General features: G+C 48.0%; 1 protein-coding gene across 5 annotated transcripts in view; it reads right to left on the bottom strand.

The window, feature by feature from the left end:
- Positions 1-24,438, bottom strand: part of Cyth1 (cytohesin 1) — an 84,546-nt gene that overhangs the window by 12,944 nt on the left and 47,164 nt on the right. For 3 of the 5 annotated variants that reach the window (XM_028752735.1, XM_028752738.1, XM_028752737.1), the window contains exons 2-10: positions 17,022-17,104; positions 15,613-15,677; positions 9,487-9,553; positions 9,085-9,203; positions 8,691-8,771; positions 7,632-7,744; positions 6,364-6,512; positions 5,756-5,868; positions 819-897 (exon numbers count right to left, since the gene is read on the bottom strand). In XM_028752735.1, the coding sequence (XP_028608568.1) occupies positions 819-897; positions 5,756-5,868; positions 6,364-6,512; positions 7,632-7,744; positions 8,691-8,771; positions 9,085-9,203; positions 9,487-9,553; positions 15,613-15,677; positions 17,022-17,104 (869 nt within the window). Of the gene's footprint in view, positions 1-818; positions 898-3,792; positions 5,446-5,755; positions 5,869-6,363; positions 6,513-7,631; positions 7,745-8,690; positions 8,772-9,084; positions 9,204-9,486; positions 9,554-15,612; positions 15,678-17,021; positions 17,105-24,438 lie in introns of those variants that run through there. The other 2 variants (XM_028752734.1, XM_028752736.1) reach the window with 2 other exon arrangements.

The raw sequence follows: 24,438 nt of genomic DNA, 5'->3' as shown, positions 1-24,438 counted from the left end.
GAAGATCCAGCCAAGTTAGCTATCCTGACCCAGTTGGAGACCCAAGTCCAATATGCATGCAAGAAGAATCACCTCTGTGCTTGCAAGTATGCAGGAAGATGTCAGGAACACCAGAGTGCCATGTGACCAGTGTGGAGTCATGGCCTGAGAGCAGCAGCCTGTGGCTCTCTGAGTGCTCTCCCAGAGGAAGCCTGGAGGACGTTTGCTGGGGATGTTTTATTCCTGCAGCCACAGAGGGCACCTGCCAGTGACAGGCTCCTACCGGGAGATCTCATCCCAGTGAGTAGACACCAGCAGAACTTCCATGGTATAAGGAAGTGTTACTTTCCCAAGCCCCCAGATTTCCTCAGGTGAACTGTTCCCTCTCATTCTGCCTTGTCCCTCTTCCTCTGTTGTGTCTCTTACACTGAGATTGTGTATTCTGAATCAAATCCTTTAGCATGTCTGAAACCACAGAAAATCTAAATTCACCAAATCACACCTATTATCCCCTTCACAGGTTTTTGGCAACTGACCCCAGTTCCATGTTTCCAGCCCAGCTCCAAACAAGAGCTGTGTCCACGGTTCCCTCTCAGATCTGGGACTTGGGCCTCCTGTTTGTCTAGAATTGGGTGCTACCTCAGGGCCACAGCCTCCTGGACAGCCTCCACACCTTGTTCGAGTGCTCTACTCTGAGAGTTAGTTCCCTCTGACACCCATGGAAGTGGAAGGTCAGATCTGACTGTCTCCCTAGGGACCCCTCTAGCTGTGTTTGTGTAGAACAGTTTGGAACTGGAGGATTGGCTCATTCTGCCCCAGGTGGACCAGCAGATGCTCACCGTGGTATATTCAAAGTAGTAAAGGCAGTTGTCAGTCAGAATGAACCAGCGCCTCTTCCAGGTCTTTACCCTGCCACCTGAGAGCAAAAAGGAGACACTCTTGACAAAAGACACCCAAGCAGGTGCATGCTAAACACACACAAAGCTTTCTTCCCAGGGAGGGTGTGGGGTAGGGCAGGGTATCAGGAGAACATTTAGACCATGGCAAAGTTTACATCAGTGACAAGACACAGCCAAGACAGAAGCATCTTTCACAGAGTGAAAGTCTATGGTATGAGCAGAGCAAGCGTGTCTGGTGACACCGTGAGATGTCCTGGACAGCAAGATGAGAGCACGGGCTGGGGAGGAGGCCCAGGGTGATGATGGTGCAAAGCAAATGTACCCAAGGCTGGAGAAGCCAGCCACAGTCTGTGACAGAGATGTACCTGAGGCTGGAGAAGCCAGCCACAGCCTGTGACAAAGACAGGCCAAGAAAGGAGAAAGGAGGGGTCAGCACCCTGACGCAGGAGGCATGGGTACCTCAGGGGTTCCGTGGAAGTGACAGGAGAGAAGATACAGAAAGTGAGGTACTGTGAGCCCTTTAAAACCAAACCTGTGGCTTCCCATCACCCACTTGCCTATGGTGAAGTTCCACACTGATTCTAGCCCCTCAGTTAGTGCCCTGAAAGTCATATCCCCAGAGGTGTGGGCATGAATCACAACAGGATTCCTTCACCAGGAAAGGACTGGCTTGTCGAAGGGGTGGACTCACGTGACTCTTTAAAACTAAGTGACTACTAGAGGCAGCCCTAGCAGCGGAGAGGTGGTGACTAGCTGCTGCTCAGAGCCTTCCTCAGTCCTCCTCCATGCTAGAAGATTGAAATATTGAGTGTGGGGGTCCTCGAAGCTATTCTACATTGGTACACAGAGGGTGGGGTGTGCTTAGCTGGGCCCACTTTGCAGGAAGCTGTGTCCTCACTTGTACATGCTCAGGATCCCCACTTTCCCCACTTACCTCAGGTGGAGGAAGACTGTCTTGACATGAACTACTCAGAACTGCCCAGGCCGTCCCGTGCTGATACACACGTGGCATTGCACAGACACACTCTGTCCCTGTGCCTTGCACTTGCCCTTTGCTAGGCCCCAACTGTGGAGAACACCATTTCTCTAGTCTCTGGGGGTAGGGGAGTGGCATACCTGCCATGCCTACTCCTCTGCCCTTTTCCTAACAGACATGCAGGGCCAGGCAACTTTACAGAGACTCTTTCAATGCCAGCATCTGCCTGCGGGCTCATCCCTGAACTGTGAAGGAGGCCCAGCAGAACAGGTTGGGGCCTAGACTTCTCCGTGCTATTCTATTTTACAGCTCTGCCTGGGTGTCTGGGCTGGGGGCGGGGCGGGGGGTGGGGAGCAGATGTAAGCGGCCATCGTTAACTACGTGATTCTACATGACTGAGACCTAGGCTCCCAGATGGAGTGTGCCACAAGGAATTGAGTGCTGTGGCATGCACGTGGTGACAGCAGTGAGGGAATCTGTGAGTGTCATGGTTAAGTGGCATGGACGGGAAAGCCACAGCAGTCAACAGTAGGAGGGTGGGCGGAGCTGACAAATGAGAATGGGCTCAAATCTGAAGGCACTGTGTCTGAGAGCAGACCCTTTCCAACGTCCGAGCCTGAGAGCCACTATCTTCTAGCCTCTTGGGGAGACTATTTCCCACCCAGGCCTTGATACACAAGGACGGTCCACCCACACTGACCTCCCATGCGCTCTGTCACAGGACTACCCCAGGTGACAATGGACTCAGGAAATGATGAAGAGAGTGAATTAGATACCAAAAGAAACAAGATGGCAGGAAACCGAGGAGAAAAAGCAAAGCTGGGAGGTTCTGTCTGGTAAAAGCTTCATCCCGTCCCCTGGACGGTTTACTGCACCACAGAGCCCTCTACCATAAAGCATTGCTGCGGGCCCACGGGGAGCACTTCCACGTGGAGAGAAAAACAGACATGGGACAAGCAGACAGATCAATGTGCGCCTTGGACAGTCCCTGTGGAACTCACAGGACCCCTCCCCTGTAGGGCTTTTCAGGCCTCCCTTAGACAGAAGGGTTGACTGTCCCAGCAGTCGGCCGCCTGCTGCCAGCACTGCAGGAGGCTGCGCTTGTTCTCTGGTTGCTCAGCTCTGGTCATGCTTAGGTCCGACCGACCGAGGAGCAGTCTGCCCTGCAAATGTTTCCCCATATCGGCAACCAGAGAACTACAAGGCCGACTTGGGTTTTGAGGATGACTCTTTGAGACAGAGGACAGTTTACACCAGAGGAGACACAGACAGAGGATCCAGGCTGTGAGTCCTTCCCTAACACCCAAGAAATGCAATCAAAGGACTATAGGTAGGGGTTTCTGGTTTTGAGGTTTTAAAATTTCCAGTTGTGAGTTTAGAAGACAATACTTGTCTTTTTCATGGAAAGACAAATGCCCCAATATGTCAACTGTTTAATCTTTTCCTAACTTTGTCAACCACGGTGTCAGAAGCACGTGACTTCAAGAAGTTACAAGGTAACACCCTCTTCTTTGCTCCCTCCCTCCAGAAATCATGTTGTTGCTTGGATGGCAATTTGAATTCAGCAGTCCCCACGAGCACGCAGCCGACTTTCCTCTGCCTTCCTGGGCTGGCTCTGGGCTAGCACTGCTGGACTACTCGTGGTGAGCTCTTGGAGCTCTGACCTGGCAGCTGCAGTACTGCCTCTGTGAACACTGCCCCAAACCCTGATCCTGGCCAGTTCCCTAGGGACTGTACAGTAAGTTAGAAGCAGCATTAACACTACTACCAGCGATTAAAAAACAAAATAACCAAAAATAACAAAATTTAAAAAAAAAAAACAAAACGCTGCAGCAATGGGAGTGGCCTGGCAGGTGAGCGAGCAGGTGCGGGGTACATACCTCCTGGAGTTTGGGGCAAGGAAAAGGAGAGCCAAAATCATGGAAACATATAAATGAGGGAGAAAAGAAAATTAAAACAAAGAAATCAAACCCGATTGTTTAATCTTAAGTGCAGCGTACCCGTCACATCTATGTATGTCTGGGGAGGGAGGCCAACCTGAAAACACGATGGCAAGTGACCACCATGCTGTGTGCAAGACTGGAGGTGTTCCCCACACGGGCTCACAGTGTGACAGACCCATTTCTGTAAGGTCAGTGTCTGCCAGACTCTTGACAACCCAGAGCAAAGCAGGTGGTGTGCACTCTGAGAGAACTGTCTTTCTTAAGATGCCCAACACTTTACAAAATGTGTGCAAGGATGCACACATGTACACCCATGGATATACATGTATATATGTGTGTACACAAGAACACACATGCTTATGGCTCTCTGCATACAGGGACATATACAGACAACTACAGATGGCACAAAATCCTACCCTGTGCAGCACACAGACACACGACTGAGTCTCAGTGTGTCACGTAGAAACACCTTATTGAGAGGTCAGAAATGTGAAGCAATGGTCTCATGATGAATGAGCCTCACACTGTTAAGTTTTTACTCTTTGGGGTGAGGCCTTGCACTACCAGCAAGCTGGTGCCTCCATTTCCTCTGCCCCATGCGTTTGGGACTACAGGTGTGCATCGTTTCACTCAGCTGAAATTTTTGAGTTTTAAAAATATAGGCTGTCTCATGAATTTACATGGCATCCTGGTACAAGAACCAAGATAATCTCTGTTCTAATTTTAGTGTCTCAGCTGTCAAAGCTAACACTTAGCATTCACATGGAAACAAATTCCCCTGGAGGGGGAAGTAAATCTAAACTCAGACACTTTCGAACTCTCCAGCACATTTCCTCTTTACCCTATTGGTCAGGCAAGAAGACTGTGGAGCAGAGGCCGCCTGTGGGTTAATCTTTCAGAGCCTTTTCTTTAGACCTTCTGCTTAGAGACTGCTACTGGTCACATCCAGACACTGCAAGGCTTTATAATCAGTAAAGTGGTCTTAAAGAGAACTTATGAATCTTCATGTTTAAACACAGGTTTTGGGCCTTTTAAAGGAAATGTCAACCCTACGCTATCTGGACAAGTTAGCAAAAGAGGGTGTGTCAGTAACTCTACTGGATGCTGTCAGTAATGGCCAAGAGTGGGAAGACTACTTATCACAGATCAAGTAACCAAAATGGAAGAGGAGCGTGTCTCTAACTGCATCTGCCCTCCTGATACGGGCTTCAGCTCATCCAAGGTCAAGGCAGAAGGATACTGGGACATACGGTCAAAAAAGCCTCCACATTTTCATGTGCAGAGAGTTCAGTGACCTCTCTATGTCGGACAATAAGGGAGTGAGAGGTGGACATGGGTGTACATGAGAACCCACTGGTTTTCTTCTCTAGTTGGCTACTCTGTCACCTTCCTAGCAAGGCACGAGCATCCATGTTACCCATACAGGCTCACTTCTGGCAGAGGGAAGAGAAACACTGCAGCTTTTTGAATGACATGATCATTAATGTGGTTGATTGGGACTGCAAAAGGCCCATCGCCAGAGCATGAGGAGAGTGCTGTGGATTGCGCTGCAGCCAAGGGCTCGAGGTTTGCCATGCACACTGCCTGTGGGAGCCAGATGCAGAGGGAGGTGATGATGCACTGGGTGGGCAGGAGTGCCAGGGTAAATCTGGGATGGGAATAGAGAGATGGATATGGCTGCTTACCCACCCATGGGTCCAGGTCCCTGGAAAGTGCCTCAGAGAGTATGGCCAGCTATTTGGGAGTAGTCACACAGGGCCCAGATACATATGGACAATGTTTATAAGGGCAGAGTCTGTGTCCAGGAGTCTCTATTCTGTGGTGACTGCTTGTCAACAGCTCAAGAATGGTCTGGAGGTAGACTACTGTGACATCTCCCTTCCCCACCGCCCAAGCCTGTGTGCACATAGCCTTTCCTCCTAGACTCTGGTGCAGGCCCAGCTGGGGGAGGGGACTTACCAAGCTTGAGTAGCCAGCCCTCTCGGTCTGGATTGAAGAAAGTGTGAGTGAGATCATTCCCGTCATCTTCTGGGATTTTAAAGGGTTCGTTTTTGATGCTCTCATAGAGATTCTGGATAAAAGACCACACTGCATGTCTGATTCGAGAAGTGCCTGCTCTTCCTCCCTTCCTCTCTACTGCATCCACAGGCGTTCTCTGTGAGCCTGCAGTAAGGCACAGAGACTAGGGAGGAGCATGGCCATTCTCTGCTAATCAGCAGCTCACAGAGACAGAAGTAAGATGCCCGGTGGATAATTAAGGAAAAAAGAAATAGCTGCCTGGAGCCTACCCAGGACTCTCAGCCTGGAGCCTACCCGGGACTCTCAGCCTGGAGCCTACCCGGGACTCTCAGCCTGGAGCCTACTTGAGCCTTTAGTTTTCAGTTTCAGATTTAGAGGCCACCTCCCATCTTGATTCTCAGCTGGCCTTTGTGAGATTCACATATTTAAATAAATTAAGTGATCAGGAACTCAGCAAATCTCCTTCTGTCTCCCCTCCTACAAACACCGGATCCTGTCCCGAGTGCACCCTTGCCAGCTGACATGAAGCGGCTCTGGCCCTGCTCACCCGAAGCAGCTCCTCGGGCAGGTCTCCTCCATCATTGATGCCTCGATTCATGGCGACGAACCTCTCCACCGTAGGCTTGTCTTTGACGTTGGGGTTGTGGAGGCTGGTGTTCAGCATTATGATTGCAAAGGACAGGACATAGCAAGTGTCTGGAGAGAAGAGAACAGGCCATGAGAGCAGAGGAGACGTCTATCCAGGACAGGAGACACCAACTAAGACCGGGAGTAAAATCACTGGCAGGAAGAGCAGATGAACCAAGTGTGCATGTGTTCTCAGGCTTACGTCCTGAAAGGGGCAAGGCACATGACTACACTAAAGACACTCTTTTTTTTTTTTAGGTATAAAAAAATAGGAAAACAATAAAATGGCTGGGAGTAGTGGAGCATGACTTTAGCCCCAGTACTCAAAAGGTATATATCTCTTGTGAGTTCCACAACAGCCTGGTCTATAGAAGGCCAGCTAAGGCTATACAGCAAAACCTTAGACCAACACAATGTATCAAAAAGAAAAAAATTAACTGCAATTCTATTTAGTAATAATTTGGTCTGATTTATTTCTTCTGTAAAAATGTGTCTATAAAATCACTTTACAGACACTATAATGCACTGTCACCCAAGCATATGCATGGGATAGATACACACATAGGGAATAGGTATACACATATACACACATACGCATGGGCTAGATACATACACCGAGGATAGGTACATACATATACACACATATATATGCTTTTTGGTTTATCATCATTTTCCCATGCTAATATCTTCATAAGGATGTGATTTTTCTTCCTTTTTAAGGCAAGGTCCTACTTAAGTAGCATAGCTAATTATATTCATAATACTCATATTCACTTTTCAGACAGAGTTTCTCTGTGTAGCCCTGGCTGTCCTGGAACTTGCTCTGTAGACCAGGCTGGACTTGAACTCAGAAATCAGCCTGCCTCTGCCTCTTGAGTGCTGGGATTAAAGGCTACTACTGCACTACTGCCCCATGCAGAGATATCTTTAATGTTTATGTGCTTTGTAATTCTGAACCCAGTGCTGCACAGACACAGACACACACACACACACACACACACACACACACACACACGGCCAGAACTCCTCCACTAAGCACAGCAGGTGCTCCTTGTAGCACAGTGCTGGTCTTCTGGATGCTTTCAGTCTTTTGTGGTTGTACACACCATTATGTAACTGTTCTCAGCATGGACTCAGCCTCTTGTCCTAGCTCCCCTTCCCCAACTCACACAGAGGCCCCCCACTCACCTGTAGACTGGAAGACCCCAGTATTGCACTGACAGTACCGCTGGGCAAAGGCCTCCATCATTCGGTCAATCTTCTGGGCCTCTCCAGGGAGCCGGAAGCTCCACAGGAACTGCCTGAGATGAAGACAGGAGCATTGTTTTGACCTGTTCTGCTGCTAGTGTGGCTTTAATATCACAGGGGGAAGGAAGTGGGGGCTCCAGTCCATGTTAATATCACAGGGGGAAGGAAGTGGAGGATTCAGTCCATGTTAATATCACAGGGGGAAGGAAGTGGGGGATTCAGTCCACCCTCACAGAAACTGAACAGAAGCAAATTTAACCATTGTCCACAACTGTGGCCGTAACTGAACTGAGAAGTTGAGAAAAAACAGCCCCTCTTTAGAATAACACACAAAAGTGAAACCCGGATGTTAATCATTTAAACTGAACTCTAAGGGAAGGATTCACTCAGTGCGTTCACTGTGGAACCTATCCACACCACGCTACAAGTTCAGTTTTGCAACACTCCATCATTAAAAATCATAGCGCAAAAAAAATCATCTTAGGATTTATAACCACGGCAGGAAAAAAATGACTTTAAAGGGCACGAAACAAGCTTGTTAAAAGTTTCAAGCCGAGTCATACAGTGGTGATGCACACCTTAACCCCAGCACTCGGGAAGCAACAGGCAGATCTCTTGAGTTTGAGGCCAGCCTGGTCTATAGAGTTCCTGGACAGCCAGAGCTACAAAGGAAAACCCTGTCTCCAAGGGGGGGAAAATTAAAGTTGATTTTTTTCTTTTCTTTTTTTAATGAAATACACAGCTACCTAGTTTAGAGTAAGAACTGAAGGGGTTTTCTATTCTGAAGAGTAGAAATAATTTCAGTGTTTAAGCACTGAACAGTTTGTCCACTCCCAAGACCAAGAAACAGTCCTGGTGAATGCTCTCCCGCTCAGGCATGTGCATGGCCTCCCTGGGAATACTTCAGGACAGTCACAGCAACCCCAACGACAGGCTTGGATCAAATAGCACTAGGATGGACATACTCCTGCCCCACGGTGGCTGGCTGACAACACCCACCGCAAGGCCTGGACGAGGTTCAGGTCGGTGAACTCATGCAGCTCCACAAACGCATGCAGGACCTGGATGCTGAACTCATCTCTAACAGAAGACAGACAAGAGACAGGGGAGAGCACACGTCAGGCCCTGATACTGACCAAGCCCCATCCTGACCCCAAGCAGATGGCATCCCCAGAGTCCTAGGCCCTCAGCCCTCTCAGGCTGGCCATCCATAGTTGGAGGCTGCCGGCCTGGCTCTGTTTGCTAACTAAGCAAACAAGGTACCACTATGCCCCTGGACATGTAGGTTAATCCTTCACTCAGCACCTGTGGTTCCTTCTGCCCTACTACCACGGTCACCCACCCCATGGTTATTTCTTCCCATCGTTCTGACCACCAGCTCTAAAGGCCTCACCTCTCCCCAAGGTAGTCGCCAATGGCGGTTTTGTTGAGCCCTTCCCCTTTATACAGGAACTGGGCAATGTCCTCACAAGTGTTCTTCAGAAGGCCATTCTCGATTAAGAACTGGATCCCCTGCACAGAGGTCAGAAAGAACAGTGATGCTGGCCTGCAGAGGCTGGAAAAACAAGTGCGGACCCTGGACCCTGTGCCAGTAAACACCCACCAGTGGATACAGGGATGGGGGACTGAAATCAGAAAGCAGAGTCCCAGACTCAAGAGCCCTGGGGGCGGGGGGTGGGGAGCGCGGGATAACCACCTGACATTTACTGCAGAGAACAGCAGCTTAGAGCCCCTGGTCCTCACTGTCCCACCCCACTTTAATACTCTGGCCATTGTCACTTCATTTTCTGCTTACCTTTTTAGGATCCATGTTAAATTTCTTTCTGCCCATGGCTACCTGTTTGTTCCTCTGCATGTTTTTCCTGAAAGACAATGTAGCCATTAGTGCTCTGGCAGCAGGAGGTTCTGGGAGGCTGGAGCAGCCCTCGTGAGCAGCGCGGACAGTATGGGAGATTGGTCCTCTAAGCAGCTCAGCCGTGGTCGGCCGTGGTCCACCGTGGTCAGCCGTGAAGCCTCGGCCCAGGCGCATGCTCACTTGTCTCCTCCTCTCTAGATTCACGGTTTCTCTTAGAATGGTTTTTCCTTAAACTTTGTTGTCTACACATTGTACAAGCTGCCCATTTTAAATATAAACCTGAATGGCTTTTAGTAAGCTAACCAAACTGCAACCATCCCATAACTAGTTTTAGAAAACTCTTATCAGTCCAACAAAATTCCCCACACCCATTTCCAGTTCACCCACATTCCTCTTTCAACTCTGAGGAACTCTTGGCCTACCTTCTGTGCACAGATCTGCCAAACTCTGGACCTCTCATCTGTACAGAAGCATGGACTAGCTGGGCTTTTGCTCCTGGCTGCTTTTGCTTAGCATGCTGTCTTCAAGATTCATCAACACAACACTCCTTCTATGAAGTTGCTCAGCAATGTCCCTCTCCATGTCTGCCCTCCATGCGGGGGTCATTACACACAAGCGCTGTCAGCACATGTCCACCTTATGTGTACATGCTTTCCTTTCTTTTGGGCAGAAGGGTCAAGGCTATATATCTAGATGGGTCATGTAGTATTCTATATTTAGCTTTTTCAGATGCCGAATAAACACGCAGCAGCTTTCTTAACTGCATCAGACTAAACAAATTCAGGCACAGACCACAGGGTTCACAAACAGCTGAGGAAGTAAGTTCCACATGCAGACTGCCAGCTCCCACTCACGGACAGCCCCTGGGCCCTGCCAGGGCAACTGCCTCACCCAGTGTGTCTCTGAAGGGCTCAGGGCTCTTCCAGCTCACAGACAAACTGAATTACAGGTTTTGGGCCACTGAGCCAAGTTTAGGGGTAGAGTCTAGGTGACATTTTTTTAAACCTCTTGTAAGTCTGGTATGCATTTGAAAACCCCTGCCACTGCCCATGTCACAGTAACAGCAGCAGCAGCTTTCCAGTTCTGAGCCAGTGAGCTGCTCGGGAAGAACTCCCACTCTGCCTTGGGAGCTCTTCAGCACTGGCCAACCCAAAGGGACAAGGTCTCTTGCTCCTCTTTTTTCTTTTTTTCCCAGTCTGAGACATGGGTTCACCCTGTAGCTCAGGCTGGGCTAAAACTCACTATGTAGACCAGGCTGGCCTGAAACTCACAACAATCTTCCTGCCTCTACCTCCCAAATGTTGGGATTACAGATATGAGCCCACTATGCTTAGCCAGGTTGACTTGAGGTTTGGGACTGGTACGAGTCTCAGGTTATTTCCCCAAATCCAGGAATATTACTTTGATCCATATTTTAAAAAACAAAAAACAAAAAACAAAAAAAACAAGAAAAAGCTGCTGGGTGAGCTGGGCGGTGGTGGTGCACACCGTTAATCCTAGCATTTGGGAGGCAGAGGCAGGCAGATCTGAGTTTGAGGCCAGCCTGGTCTACAGAGTGACTTCCAGGACAGCCAGGGCTACACAGAGAAACCCTGTCTTGAAAAGAAATCAAAAACCAAAAACCAACCAAACAAAAAGCTGCAAGGCGATTTCCTATAAGAATGTGCAAGGCACATAACAACCCACAAGGGCTGTCAGCGTCTTTTGCCTTGGTTTAGTTCCTTACTGAAGCCTCTGGCAAGCCCAGAACCCAGAACCCAGACTTCAATAGTGCACTTCCAGATCTCTGTCAGCTGTAATCACTGCTTCTGAAGATCCTGGGTGCTCATAGGGGTAGCTGGCTAACTTCACTGGTTTTCATGAAGCAGCTCCTACCCCAAGCCATCCAGTGTTGTAGCTTATGACTGCCAGGCATACTCAAAGGATGTGGCTGGCTAAAGTTCCTAGGTCTCCATGAGTCAGCTCCTTTTCTACCTGTCCAGCATTCTGTCTATGACTGCTGGGATAGTCATCGTACAGTGTGTGTGGGTCAGCTCCTGTCCCAACTTCGACACAGTCTCCCTTGCACACCAGCTGTGCCATCTGGGTCACCTTGAGGAAGCTTTAAGTCCCATAGTACTACGCTGTCTTTGCTTCTTCCACAATGTTTGGGGTTGTTACAGAATGCTGGATCAGGCCTTTGATTACTACACACATGACCACTCACCTATGGGAAAGCCAGAATGAGTAAATCTTGACTACACAGAAGCTCAGAATTCACAGAACAGCTCACCTGTCAGAATCTTCAATTCTCGAATACCAGTTTAAACTCCAGAGATTAAGCCATAAGTAACTAATGTATGCTTTTGTGCTCAGAAGCACCAGAAACACTGACAAAAGTTGATCTTTTTTCTTTATGTTCCCTTTTTCAAATACTTATGTATGTATGTATGTATGTATGACATATATATGTATATATATACATATATACATATACTTATACATATATATATATATATATGTATGTTTGTTTGTTTGTTTGTTTTTCAAGCCAGGGTCTCTCTATATAGCCCTGGCTGTCCTAGAACTCACTCTTTAGATCAGGCTGGCCTTAATTTCACAGAGATCCACCTGTCTCTGCCTCTCAAGTGCTGGAATTAAAAGTGTGTGCCACCATCTCCTGGCAAATTTTTGTTTATTGGTATTGTGTGTATATACCTACAAATTTGGTGTGGAGGTCAAAAGACAGCTTTGTAGAGTCCGTTCTCTATTTCCACCTTTGCTCAGGTTCCAGAGATTGAACTCTGATAACAGGCTTGCCAGGCAGGCTCCTTTCCATGCTGAGCTTCTTGTCAGCCCTTACATGTTATCTTTAAGGGGGTAATCCATGTTTTAAGTTTCATCAGATGACGGTGTTGCTTATTTAGTCAAAAACCACAGTAGGTATTCGTTTCTACTCAGATAGGGCTTCTCCAGTCCAGTCCTGATTCTCTAGCTCAGGATGGGCAGATCAGGACTCCACGGCAAGAACTAAGTCCTGGAAACCAGAGAGTTCTTTTTCTTAAATTTGCCAGCTGAGTGTTCTCAGTGCCTGGCTGCTGACACTCATGGACTCTTCAGTCCACTGGGACCATGATAATGCACAGGACACTAAGCAAACAATACCCTGAATTCCAAGTATGTATGCAGGCATGAAAAGACACAGAAAGGAAGTACACTCTGACATTAATCATGGTTCTCTCTGGATTGTGGATTTTGGAAAATCTGGGGTTTTTTCATGCTTTTCCATCTTTTATCAATTTACCGGAATAAACATATATTCCTGGATAGTGAGATGGCTCAACTTGGAAAGCGACTTGTAGCCAAGCTGACAATGGACCCACATAGTAGGATAGAACTAGCTCCAGAAAGTTGTCTTCTGACTTCCACATGTGTGCTGTGGTATGTGTGCCTACTTCAAATAAATAAATAAATAAATAAATAAACAAATGTAATTATTAAAATTAAAAATCTACCTAGAACTAGGAAAGAAGCAACAATTTGCATTTTAATCCAGGGATAATCTTCATTCAGTGTGATGTTCACATCCTAAGTGTCCCAATCCCAGCTCTGACATGTAGGCACGCTCTAGGCAACCACCACTCTAGATGAGGCCTGGTCCTATCTTCCTGCTAGGTTCTGGTTAGGTCTCTGTCTGAAACCTGTCAGCAGACACTGCTGTCTCTGATGATATATCTCAGAGTTTCATGACAGAAGCATGTAGTATGTCCCTGTGATCTTCTCTAGTCTGTGTAGGGTCTGCACGTGCTGCTGCACTGGCTCAGTGTGCTCCTCTGACACTACCAAATAATGGTCCATTGGTCCAGCCTCCTTACCATTCACTTATTGGTGGACAGTTGTGCAAGTTTTAGATCAGTTGACTTTAATGTGAATGCTGTAAATACCCTTGGTAAAGGTTTTTGTGGACTTATTTCCATTCTCCTGAGTAAATGCCTGTGTGCTGGTTATCTGCATTGGACACATATTTAATGTCTTAAGAAACTAACAAGTGTTTTCTTGCACACTGACACATTACTCTGGTTAGTACTTACCAACACTAGGTCCCAGCAGCCTTTGATTCTAGCCTGGGTGTGTGGGCTGCACTGCACACTAGGTTTACATTGCACATACTCATAGCGAATAGTGCTAAGCCTCTTTCGTGCATACGTCTCTTAATATCCTGTCTTCGGATGAATGATCTGCTCAGCATTTCTGTCCACCTATGTGAGCTGTCTCCACATTACTGCAGCGCATGCAGTCCATTCTGGACAAGGTCTTTCTCACACACAGGCACTACAACTATCTTCTCCTACTCTGTGACATGCACTCTGTAACGTGCCTATTCATTTAGCAGTTACCTACTTGTCATGGTGGGAGGGCTGCTGCTGCTGGGGCTGCTGATTCTGGGGCCTCACATATGCCAGGAAGCCCTCTACTGAATCATATCCTTAGCCTGGATTTGTTTGCTTTATTTTATTATGGGTTGTTGTTGTTTGAGATGTAGTATGGCTATGTAGCCCTGGCTGTCCTGGAACTCTCTATGTAGACCAGGCTGGCCTTGAACTCACAGAGATCCACCAGCTTCTGTCTTCCAAGTGCTGGAAGTAAAGATGTGCACAACCACACCTGGCCTATTATCTTTTCTAAGAGCAGAAGTTTTAAATCTAGATGAACTCTACTGATTTCCATAGAAGGTAAGGAACTGCAGAGATGGCTCAGCAGTTAAGAACACCAGAGGACCAGGTGCAACTCCCAACACCCACACGGTGGCTCACACCATCCATAATTAGTTCCAAAGGATCTGATGTGCTCTTTTAACTTCCATGGGCACCAGGTACGCATGTAGTGCACAGACACACTTGCATGGGCACCAAGCACACATGTAGTGCACAGACACACTTGTAGACAAAGCACTCATATATGTAAAAATTTTAAAGTCTAAAAGACAATGTAATAGAAAATGAGAAAGCTGTAACTCTAAATGACTACCAAAGGCTGGCCGTGTCTGACTGGCCGCTCTCTGTGGAGGATGTAGCCCTTCGTCCCTAATGGCACTGCCCATACAAGTTTAAAATAACAAATCAAAGGGCCTTATAAAGCCAGACAGGGAGGCTTAGGCTTAGATAAACACAGACACAGAGGGAACTGAAAGCAGATCAGTTATGGGGGGAGACAGTTAGAAAAGGCCTGGGAATTCCATCCAAAGTCACTGGCGTCTTATCTTTTTACACTGTAATGGTTTCCACACTCCTCTCCCTCAAGCATAAAGAGGTGCGAATGAACTTGACATTACAGCAGACACAGATAGGCACACCAGCCTTGGGAAGCCATATTAGCAGCACTCACTAAGCTTTTCCACTGAACAAGAGTAAAACAGAAACTTAACAAATGTATACAGAGAGGCCAGCATAGAGAATACAGTAATCCCCACAAGGACTTGTGGGCACTTGGGCCAGTGGGCCTCAACTTTCTTAATGCTGAGGCCCTTCAATGCAGTTCCTCAGGTTGCCATGACCCCCAGCCGTAAAATTGTTTTGTTGCTACTTCATAACTGTGATTTTGCTACTGTTATGAATCGTAAATATCTGGTTTGTAGGATATCTGATATGTGACCACTGTGAAAGAGTCTTTTGACCCCCAAAGAGGTCATGGCCCAAAGGCTGAGAATCACTGACTTAAGATTTTCCGGTGCCTTTGAACCTTCTGACTCAGTTTTGTATATATGAAAGGATTCCTATGGCTCAGCATGGTGGTGCACACTTTAATCCCAGCACTTGGGAGGCAGAGGCAGGCGGATCTCTATGCTCAAGGTCAGCCTGGTCTACACAGTGAGTTCCAGGATAGCCAGAGATATGTAGAAAGACTATGTCTCAAAAAAAAAGTTTCCTATGTTCATCTCCTTGCAGTGAGGGCTCAGAGGCAGGACAGGAAAGCATCTGTGTGCCTGCTAGGACTATAAGGCAGAAAGCCTACTTTCTGCTTGAATGTGCCAGGGCGTCTGGAGAAGGGGGGTGCACTGGGAGCCAGAGCCGAACAAGACATACTCACCTTTCCTCTGTGGATCCCAGGCTTTCAATCTCATTAGCAACTTCTGCTATCTCTTCCTTTAGCCTCTGTAAACAGAAGGAGTTACCAGGAGAGCTGCAGACAAGAGCAATACTTCCAAAGCCCTTCACACAACTTCCTCCCCTCAACACCAGAACAGAGGAGAATAGAACAACAAAACAGGCACAAACCTCCCAGGTCAACTAGAAGAGTGTGTTTACTCAACACCATCTACTAGCCCCCCCACACACACACAGTGAGCCTCCAAGGTGGGAGGTAGCTACTTGACCCACAGTTGCTAGGCTAGGGAAGAAGTTATTTTTAGGTACATGCACTGTGTTAAAAAGGTGTAGTCATGGGGCCTGGAGAGATGGCTCAGAGGTTAAGAGAACTAGCTGGTCTTTCAGAGGTCCTGAGTTCAATTCCCTACCACTACATGGTGGCTTATACCATCTACAATGAGGTCTGGTGCCTTCTTCTTGAATGCAGGCAGAACATAGTCTTTATATATTCCTTCAGAACAGAGGTGTGACAGTGTGACATATCTAACAGGCACCCACATACATGGTGGTCTGGTTGTCTGGGCCACCAGGGGCTGTGTTGGGCCTATACCGTGGCCTCACACTGTTCTAACTGGACAAGGGAATGCCCCACTAAATCTGCTGACATTCACTCTCCCAGCCACTGCCTTCTCCTTCACTCAGTCTTGGAAGGGTGTGTCTGTGTCCATTCAGAAGACAGGGTTAAAGTTTCTCCACGTTCCTAGCAGTTACCAGAGAGTCAGGGAAAACCACTGGAATAGTTCCAACTCGCCAGTGTCCTTTCACTGTCCTGTGGGTCATGCTTTTTGCAGCCTTGAAACTTACACAGGGTTTTAGAAGAGCAACATCCAACTGTTCAAAGTGAGAATAACCTACTGCCTGGCTCCTTCTTTCCAAGAGAGCCTGCAGTTATGAAAAGAAACTTGGAAAGATAGGGACATGCCCTGTAAACACCAGTGCATTTGGCCTCACAGGAAGTTGTGAAGATGCTATTGTTCCATCCCATGACCAGAAGAACAGAAGTTAAAAAACAAAACAAACAAACTAGAGCCCATGCCTCTACCTTCTACTATCCCACCGCACAGCTAGTAGGTAATAAGAGTCGGGACTTACAGGAGGTACCAGCAACCTAGAGGCTGCATTCTGTGGTGTGTCTTCTAGGAAAACTTAGCTCAGAGTCCCTTTAGCTCTGATAAATGGAAGTAGGGAGAGCTGTTCTGAGGCTCTACTTTCTGGGAAACCAAAAGTCCCCACTAATCCCTATACTTTGGTCAGAGCAGTGGCAAGCAGCAGCTGTAAGCACACCCTGTGACACATGCACTCAGCCACAACGCAAGCATTCCTGTCAGTCAGCTTCCCAAGCCCTCCAACCTGGATGTCAGCCAGCAGCTCCTGCTTCCTCCGACGGATGTTTTCCAGTTCTTGACGCTCTTCTGCAGTCAGGTCACTGGGGACTGCAAAGATAGAAATGTCACAAAAGCACTCCTCCCACAAAATAACAAAATCCCAAAGACTCACAGGTAAAGTGTGACCAAAAGAAGCCAGAAGGCAACCTGGAAATGATGGACTGCCGGGAATCACTCAGGCAGGGTTCTGAAGAGAAGCAGGACCTGCAGCTCTTAGACCTGCTGAGCAAGAACAGTCATAAACAGAGACCAGGAGGGAGATGCTGCCAGGTGAGCCGCCACGGATGAGGAGGGTGACAGGCCTAGCCACTATCGCCCCACCATTCTCCTGCCTTCCAGCTAGTCAAAGTGGAACTACATCCTCGCAAGCTGTCTCCAGTGAACTACAAAGCCACCTTTGAGTGCTTTTGTGCCATTCTGGAGAAAAATAGGTGAGAATTCCTTGCATACAGAGAAGAAAATCTAGAAAGACACACAGCAACTGAAAACAGCATTTAAGTCTAAGAGCTAGGATTATGAGACTCTTTTCAACCTGATTTGAATGTTCATGGTTATCTCCCAGCATCAAAGCACACTCATCATGAACACTGCCACAGGCTGGCACGACTGTCTTCTGATTTGAGCACTCTATCAGAAGCAGGTGGACACACAAGTAACAAACACTAGAATTAGCAAAGTGTCCCTGTCCCCATGACTCCAGTCCCCACCCCATGCAGATTTCCCCTCAAGTCCCTACCACTCCAGACACACTACATTATCCATTCAGCTACATGCTGTTCAATGCCATGAGTGATCTGAGGAGGAAGTGTCCCTTAGTGGACACATTCCAAGAAACCCAGCAGACTTCTAGACCCACAGATAGAATAGCTCTCTCTATGTGCACATCCACATTAGATGACTTTTCTGTCTGGCCCAGGCACAATGCTACACCAAAGCTAAACCTTTGGCAGTCTGAGGAACAGCAGCAAAAACCAAACCAAACCAAACCAAAACATCGAGTTACGATTTTGTCAGCTAACTGTTGGTCACAGACAGGGAAGGGTAAAGCAGGACAAAATTAATCCTGTTCCTCAGAATGGCATGTAAGTGAAGGCTTAGCAATTGTTTCTGGAATTTCCCATTTGGTAGTTTGGCTGCAGATGCTGGTGGGTAATGGTTGTAAATGAGGTGCCTCATGTGCCTGGTGTTAGTGGGCAAAGTGTTGGCTCCTGTCCCTCAGTGCACAGAACTGTTTAGGGCAGTAACATCCTCAACATGGACAGACAGACAGCTTCCTTCTGTTCTTGAGTCAAGGTGCGCTCGTGAGGTTTGATGCCCAGCACCTTGGTGGCACTCACACCTCACACTGGTGGGACACTGGAATGATGTGGTAAGGAGGACACTTAGCTGACCCCACAGAGGAGGAATGTGCCTCTGTTTACAGCACAGATGGACATACACTGAGGATCCAGAAAACATACTCATCTTGACATGGCATGGCTTTGAGACTTGGAGGCAGACATTCACTTTAAAAATAGCTGAGGATACCAAATTTGATCTGTTTCTTACAGAGCTGGTTAATCAGATCATCAATGAATCCATTTGAGCAGAGCAGAAGCAAGACAAAACTCCAGATCCTTACTACAAAGCTAATGGAAAAGTAAACAAACAACCTTGTCTCCAGACTGCTAACTTATACCACTTAAAGTTGCCTCCTGAACCCACCCTTCATTTGCATGTGATGGTCAGAACCCATTATCAGCATTTCAAATTCAAATTGTACTTCTCATTGTCTTCCTACAAGATGCTACTTTAAAAATAAGGAGGACACTCTAAAAGTAAACAAACCTAGACTCCTGTAGGCCTTTAGTAGCCAGGATAAGTCTCGGGGATAGAGAAAGTGGGAAGGAGAAGTTGACCGGAGAGCACAGGCCTTCCTGGGAGTCTTGGGAGCCATCAGATCTCTGCAACCTAGCCACTGGGCTCTGCGTGCTGAAGAACTAGAACATATACTTATCCCCAAGCAAGGAAACAAGAGTGGACCAGCGCTGGAGAGCACACTACCTAGTGAGGAGCTGACGCAGGCGGGATGGGAACCCACGGGAATGTCCTGCCAGCTCCCCTTAGGCCTTAAGACCAACCTGCCCAGTGCCTCCCGCCTAACCCCTCAAGCTTCCCCTGTTCACTGACACAGCAGAAGAGTAAGACCTGAGCAAACCAACCAACCAACCAACCAACCCTGCAGCAAACAGACATTAGCGAGCAAAGAAAAACTGTTCTTCAGAAGACTCAGACCCTCAAAAGGGGGTGGGGAAGGGATTACAGGGAAAAAAATCATACTCTTGGAAATTAACCTCCACCCCTTCAATCCTCCTATCTAAATAAAAATGTCAAGAAAGGACTAGGGCTGGAGTGATGTCTCGGAGGTGAAGAACACTGACTGACCTTCCAGAGGACCCCGGTTTGCTTCTCAGCACCCACAAGCTGGATTACAACCTTTTGTTAACTATGCATGTGGTACACTGACATATATGTAGGCTAAACACACATACATGTAAAATAAACACAGAGGACTAGAGGACAAAATGAGCACCAGGCAGAGACCTGAAGGTAAGCAGCCATCAGCCCACCGCACAGTAAAGTTTATAATCCTACAGAGAAGTCAACAGAAGCAAAGATCTCTACAAAACGGGGGTGGGAGGGGGTGTGGGGGGGTGGGTTCATCAGCCTGCAGCTGAAGACAGCCACACTCTCCGGTGAGGACTGACGGTCTTCAAGATTCTAAATGAAAATGACCTCAGCCAAGTAGAGGACAAGTCAGAGCCGTCAGACGGACAAATAGCAGAGAGCCAGCCTCCTGGCGACATGTTTTAAACTAACGTCAAGAGGAGCACACTGGAGGACAAGGGACAGGGTCAACTCAGGAGCATGAGGATGGCAAACAACTCGGCTGGGGCGGGGCAGAAAGCATGTGGGACAGGTTGGCACGCGAGCTGTGGACTGTAGGACGGGTACCCCAAAGAACAAAAGACTGAAAGTAAAAGAACAGGAGCATGCAACACACTACAATCCCAACACTCTTGAGGCTGAGGCAGGGCAGCCTGAGCTTGAGGCCAGCAAGGGCCATACACCAAGACTGTCTTGGGGACACTGGGAACTGTGAGAACGGGAAGGCACCACTTCACCTTCTCTTAACAAAATGGAAAGTTCTTGCAAAATGAAGAAACAAACAAACAAATGCATCTCATTGCAAAGGACCGCTGGGAGGCAGTGAGTGAGAGGCCTGGGTGCAGTGCACTGAGCAGCTCACACAGTGTTTGCAGTCCTGTCCTGAACCACTTGCTGCTTGTTGGCTTTCAGAACCAGCCTGCTTGCAGGCATAAAATGTTCACCAAGGGTGAACAACAGTTATCATGGGTGACAATGGTACCATGAAGGATGAAACAGGTGTGTCAGGATGGGGTCACTCGACAGGCAGGGTCCCCACTGCAGAGGCAGGAGGACAAAGGAAGCAAGAGCCCAAGAGCAGATGAGGGAGGAGAAGTCCACAGTGTAGACACACTCACAGGACTTGCAAAAGTAAAAAACGAAAGAACTAAAAAGCATAGCGAATCACTCAAAGCAGGCAAGCTGAAGTCTGCCCATCACAGAGGAGCCAGCGGTTCATTCCCGGCTCTGACACAGTAACCAGCCACTGAATACCCAGGCACCAACACTGAGGAGCTCACAGCTGCTGCTGCCTTGGGGAGCAGGTCTAGGAATGGGGTGATGGCTACCATGCACATTCATATGTCACATGTCTGACACACTAACCCAGGGCTTCCAAGGAAAAGGCTTCTGTGTCCCTGCAGCCAGACACACATGGCTTCTAGCCAGTTTGCAGCTATAATAAAGATGTTAAAAATAAAACACAAGCCGGGTGGTGGTGGCGCACGCCTTTAATCCCAGCACTTGGGAGGCAGAGGCAGGCGGATTTCTGAGTTCGAGGCCAGCCTGGTCTACAGAGTGAGTTCCAGAACAGCCAGGGTTATATAGAGAAACCCTGTCTCGAAACAAACAAACAAACAAACAAAACCAAAAAACCAAAAAACAAAAACAAACAAAAAACCCCACAAAAACATGACATTTGTTGTCATTTATTTTGATCCAGTCTCCTGACACTAACTATATGATCTCTAAGTTACTTCTGAAATACTTAATAACCTGAAATCAACACTTCTTCCATTTTGGTTCAAAGAAGAATTAAGAATTTAGAAGACCCCAAAACAATCTCAATCTCTTTTTATTCTCCTGGAATTTTGTTCTAAGATGAGGGAAATCTAACATTTTAATGAGTACTTTCCTCTACAGAAACTCAACCAACATAACACCAAACCTTTAGTTCAAGCCTTCGTGGCAGAGGAAAAAAAAATCTCAACAGTTGATTCATTTAACCCAAAGAACCTAACAGACTGACAGGGTGCTAGAGGTGTGAAGGTTACTAGGACCTGGGCTGATGACACAGATACAATGAATAGCAGAACCATGCTGGGAAGGAGGAGAGACAGAAAGAGTCTGGCTTTGGGTAACCTGGCCTACTGGACCTGGGGGGCACCAGATCAGAAGGCTATCAAACCCAGTGGACAGCCAGGGTTAAACTGCACAAGAACATTCTCTGACAGGCCAGATGGCAGAACAACAAACAACTCCCCCTCCCCCACTGCCACGTGCTACAGCCACGCTTCTGTGCCAGGAGGCAGCTAAACCCCTTTTCTTTAAAAGAAAGGCGACTGAGCAGGGCAGCAGGTTGTCTAGTGAGTCTGAGCACAATGGAGCCAGGTCAGAGGAGCCCTTCTGTTGTACAGTACCTATGCCGAAAGGCAGGGACCCATGCTCTAAGGTTAATGTGTAAGGTGTCCAGCCAGCAGGCAGCCAGAACAGCCAGCAGTGGTCTCCTACCATCCCTTCCCAGGTTCCAATTTAATGAAGGGGATTAAAGTGGCCAAACAACAGGGAGCCATTGTGCCTAGCTGTAAATGCAGAAGCCAGAAAAGGGAAGCTTTCATTTATTTATTTAAATGCTGCTTTGCAGATTTTAACTGTAGGCAGAAACCTAGAGCTGAAACATGGTCCAACCAGCACATACAAAGGAGGACTGTCTTAAAGGGTCGGTGCCTTCTTTTCAAGCCAAGGAGCAGAAAATGTGCACAGGATGGCAGGCAGCAGTCTAAAGCCTGCAGTCCCTGCTCTGTCCCATGCAGCTGCCCTGAGGTCCCATTGCAGATGCAACCCTGTGACATCAGGTTCTATTCAGCAGTCACTGCTCAAATGCATGGCACTCACCCAACCCTAGTGCGTGCTGTGAAATCAGAGGGGTCCAGCCATGCTTTGGAACTCAGATTCCCTTCTTGCTTTTTGAGGTCATCTTGTACCCCCCAAAAAACCCTGTCCGGCTTAAAAATACACTCCCTGCCTTGTCTTTTTCCTACCTTAATTATTAACCAATATCCACAGAGCCCCAGTCTCGTAGTGGATAAGAGGGTCTACATTTAATGCAGTACTACAGGGAGAGATTTAAGAGTGACCATCTTCTCCTCCCTGTGAAACAGATAAGCATACAAAGTGTAGCTACTGTGGGGAGAGCCCCACCCAGGCCCAAGGGCTCCTCCGTATTTCCAAACACAGCCCTCCTGTTAAGACACCTTTTCCTACCCTGGACCTGAACAGAGTTTCCTAAACAGTGAACATGCGTATGGATATTTCCTTTCTCTCCTCCCACCCTTTTCCCCACCTCTGTTTCACCTCAGGTAAACTTAGCAGAGCCCAGAATTGCAGAGGTGGTAAGATGAAGCCAAGTTTCCTCATACCTCCACAGAGCTGGCACCCACTCTGAGAGGACACTGACTGTCCTCGTTCCAAGAACACAGATACAGAAGCTGCTGTTGGAACTTCCTATGAGGCCCACAGGGCCCACAGTGTGAAGAGCCCTGAAGGCCAGCAGCACCACCACAGTACCAGGCACCAACCCATACTGTCTGCCCTCTGGTGGACCTGTCCAATGTGACCTTAGCAACAAGGCCAGGGTCTGTCCCCTCCAGGGGCCTGTATCACACTGTCTCCCAGGAAATAGAAATCCTAGTGACTTACACTTTGAAAAACTTTAAACTACTAAAAAGAACTTGGGTGTCTGCAGCCACACCACTGCGCAGCAGCTGTTACTTCTCTGTAAGACGGAACGACCCCTGTCCATCACTGCATCCAGCACACTCCGGAAAGGAGACAGGCCAGCTTGCTCAGTGTCCTGAGCCATGCCCCTTCACCTGTAGATCAACCTCACTCTCCTCCTCTCCTCCCTACCCAGCACAGATACTCACCCCACCTACCACTATTACTGCCTCCAAGCAGGGTGACACTCTCCCTTCCTGGGTGTGCAGCAGTCCCAGAGAAGACCTGGAGGCCATGAACAACTTTAGGGGTGCATGTTAATGAGGGCTATGTCTACAGGACACTGTACCCACCTATGGGACTGGCCAGGGCTGTTGGGTTACAATCACCTACCAACCATACTCACCATCCGTGTGACCCTGGGTAAGCTATCTCATCAGTATATGCCCCTCCATGAACACTAAGCTGACAGGCGGCTTCCAGAAAGAACACTCTGAAGTAGAGCATGGCTCTTACATCATAGAGGGGAAAGTGATAGCCCTAAGGCCCTGTGTTAAGTCAGACACTATGGGAAAGGGGTCAAGGACAGAGGGGCTGGCATAGAAGCAAGCAACTGCAGATTCAAAGGTAGGACCAAGTTCTTACTGATCACGGCTACACTGGCTAGGAGAGTCTGTTTCCCTCACTTAGAACTCCCCGTTCACAAGTGATAGGACTGAGCCATTCAGAAGGCCTAAGGATGCAACCTTCTTTCCGTATCTTTCAGGTAAGAGCAAAAGATGAAAAACTCAAAGCCTCATGCTTCAGGCCACACACCAAGCCAGATGTTGTTTCCAGTCTTCAGGATAGTAATCAGATCCAGGAGGAGAGAAGGTGGACACAGGAAGGGGTGTGACCACAGTCAGAGACCTAGTGACACACTTGCTGCTAGCAGTGTGCCACATTCCCATCACACCCTTACAGAATCTGTCAGCTCTGGAGAACCAATCCCATTTCCTTCCTATTGAGTCAAAGCCTTCAAAGTCCTTCCTAAAATTTAATACATGGTCAGGGGTTTATAAAGAAGAAGGTTCCGGTGCCACTGCAGCCCAGGATGAACCTGAAGACACTCAGTGAAATGGCCAGTGACAGCATGGACAGACACTGTGGAGTTTCCTTACTCAAGGGTCCTCACAGAGAGCCACACTCACAGAGGGGGGGGGAGAGGAGAGGGATGGGGGGAGGGGGAAAGGGGGGGAGAAGGGAGGAGAGGGGAGAGG

The sequence above is a fragment of the Grammomys surdaster genome, unplaced genomic scaffold (genome assembly GCF_004785775.1).
Source record: "Grammomys surdaster isolate TR1022 unplaced genomic scaffold, NIH_TR_1.0 125940, whole genome shotgun sequence".
Lineage (NCBI taxonomy): Eukaryota > Metazoa > Chordata > Mammalia > Rodentia > Muridae > Grammomys > Grammomys surdaster.
The sequence above is the reverse complement of the archived record's forward strand: the minus strand, read 5'-3'. Positions and strand labels throughout refer to the sequence as shown.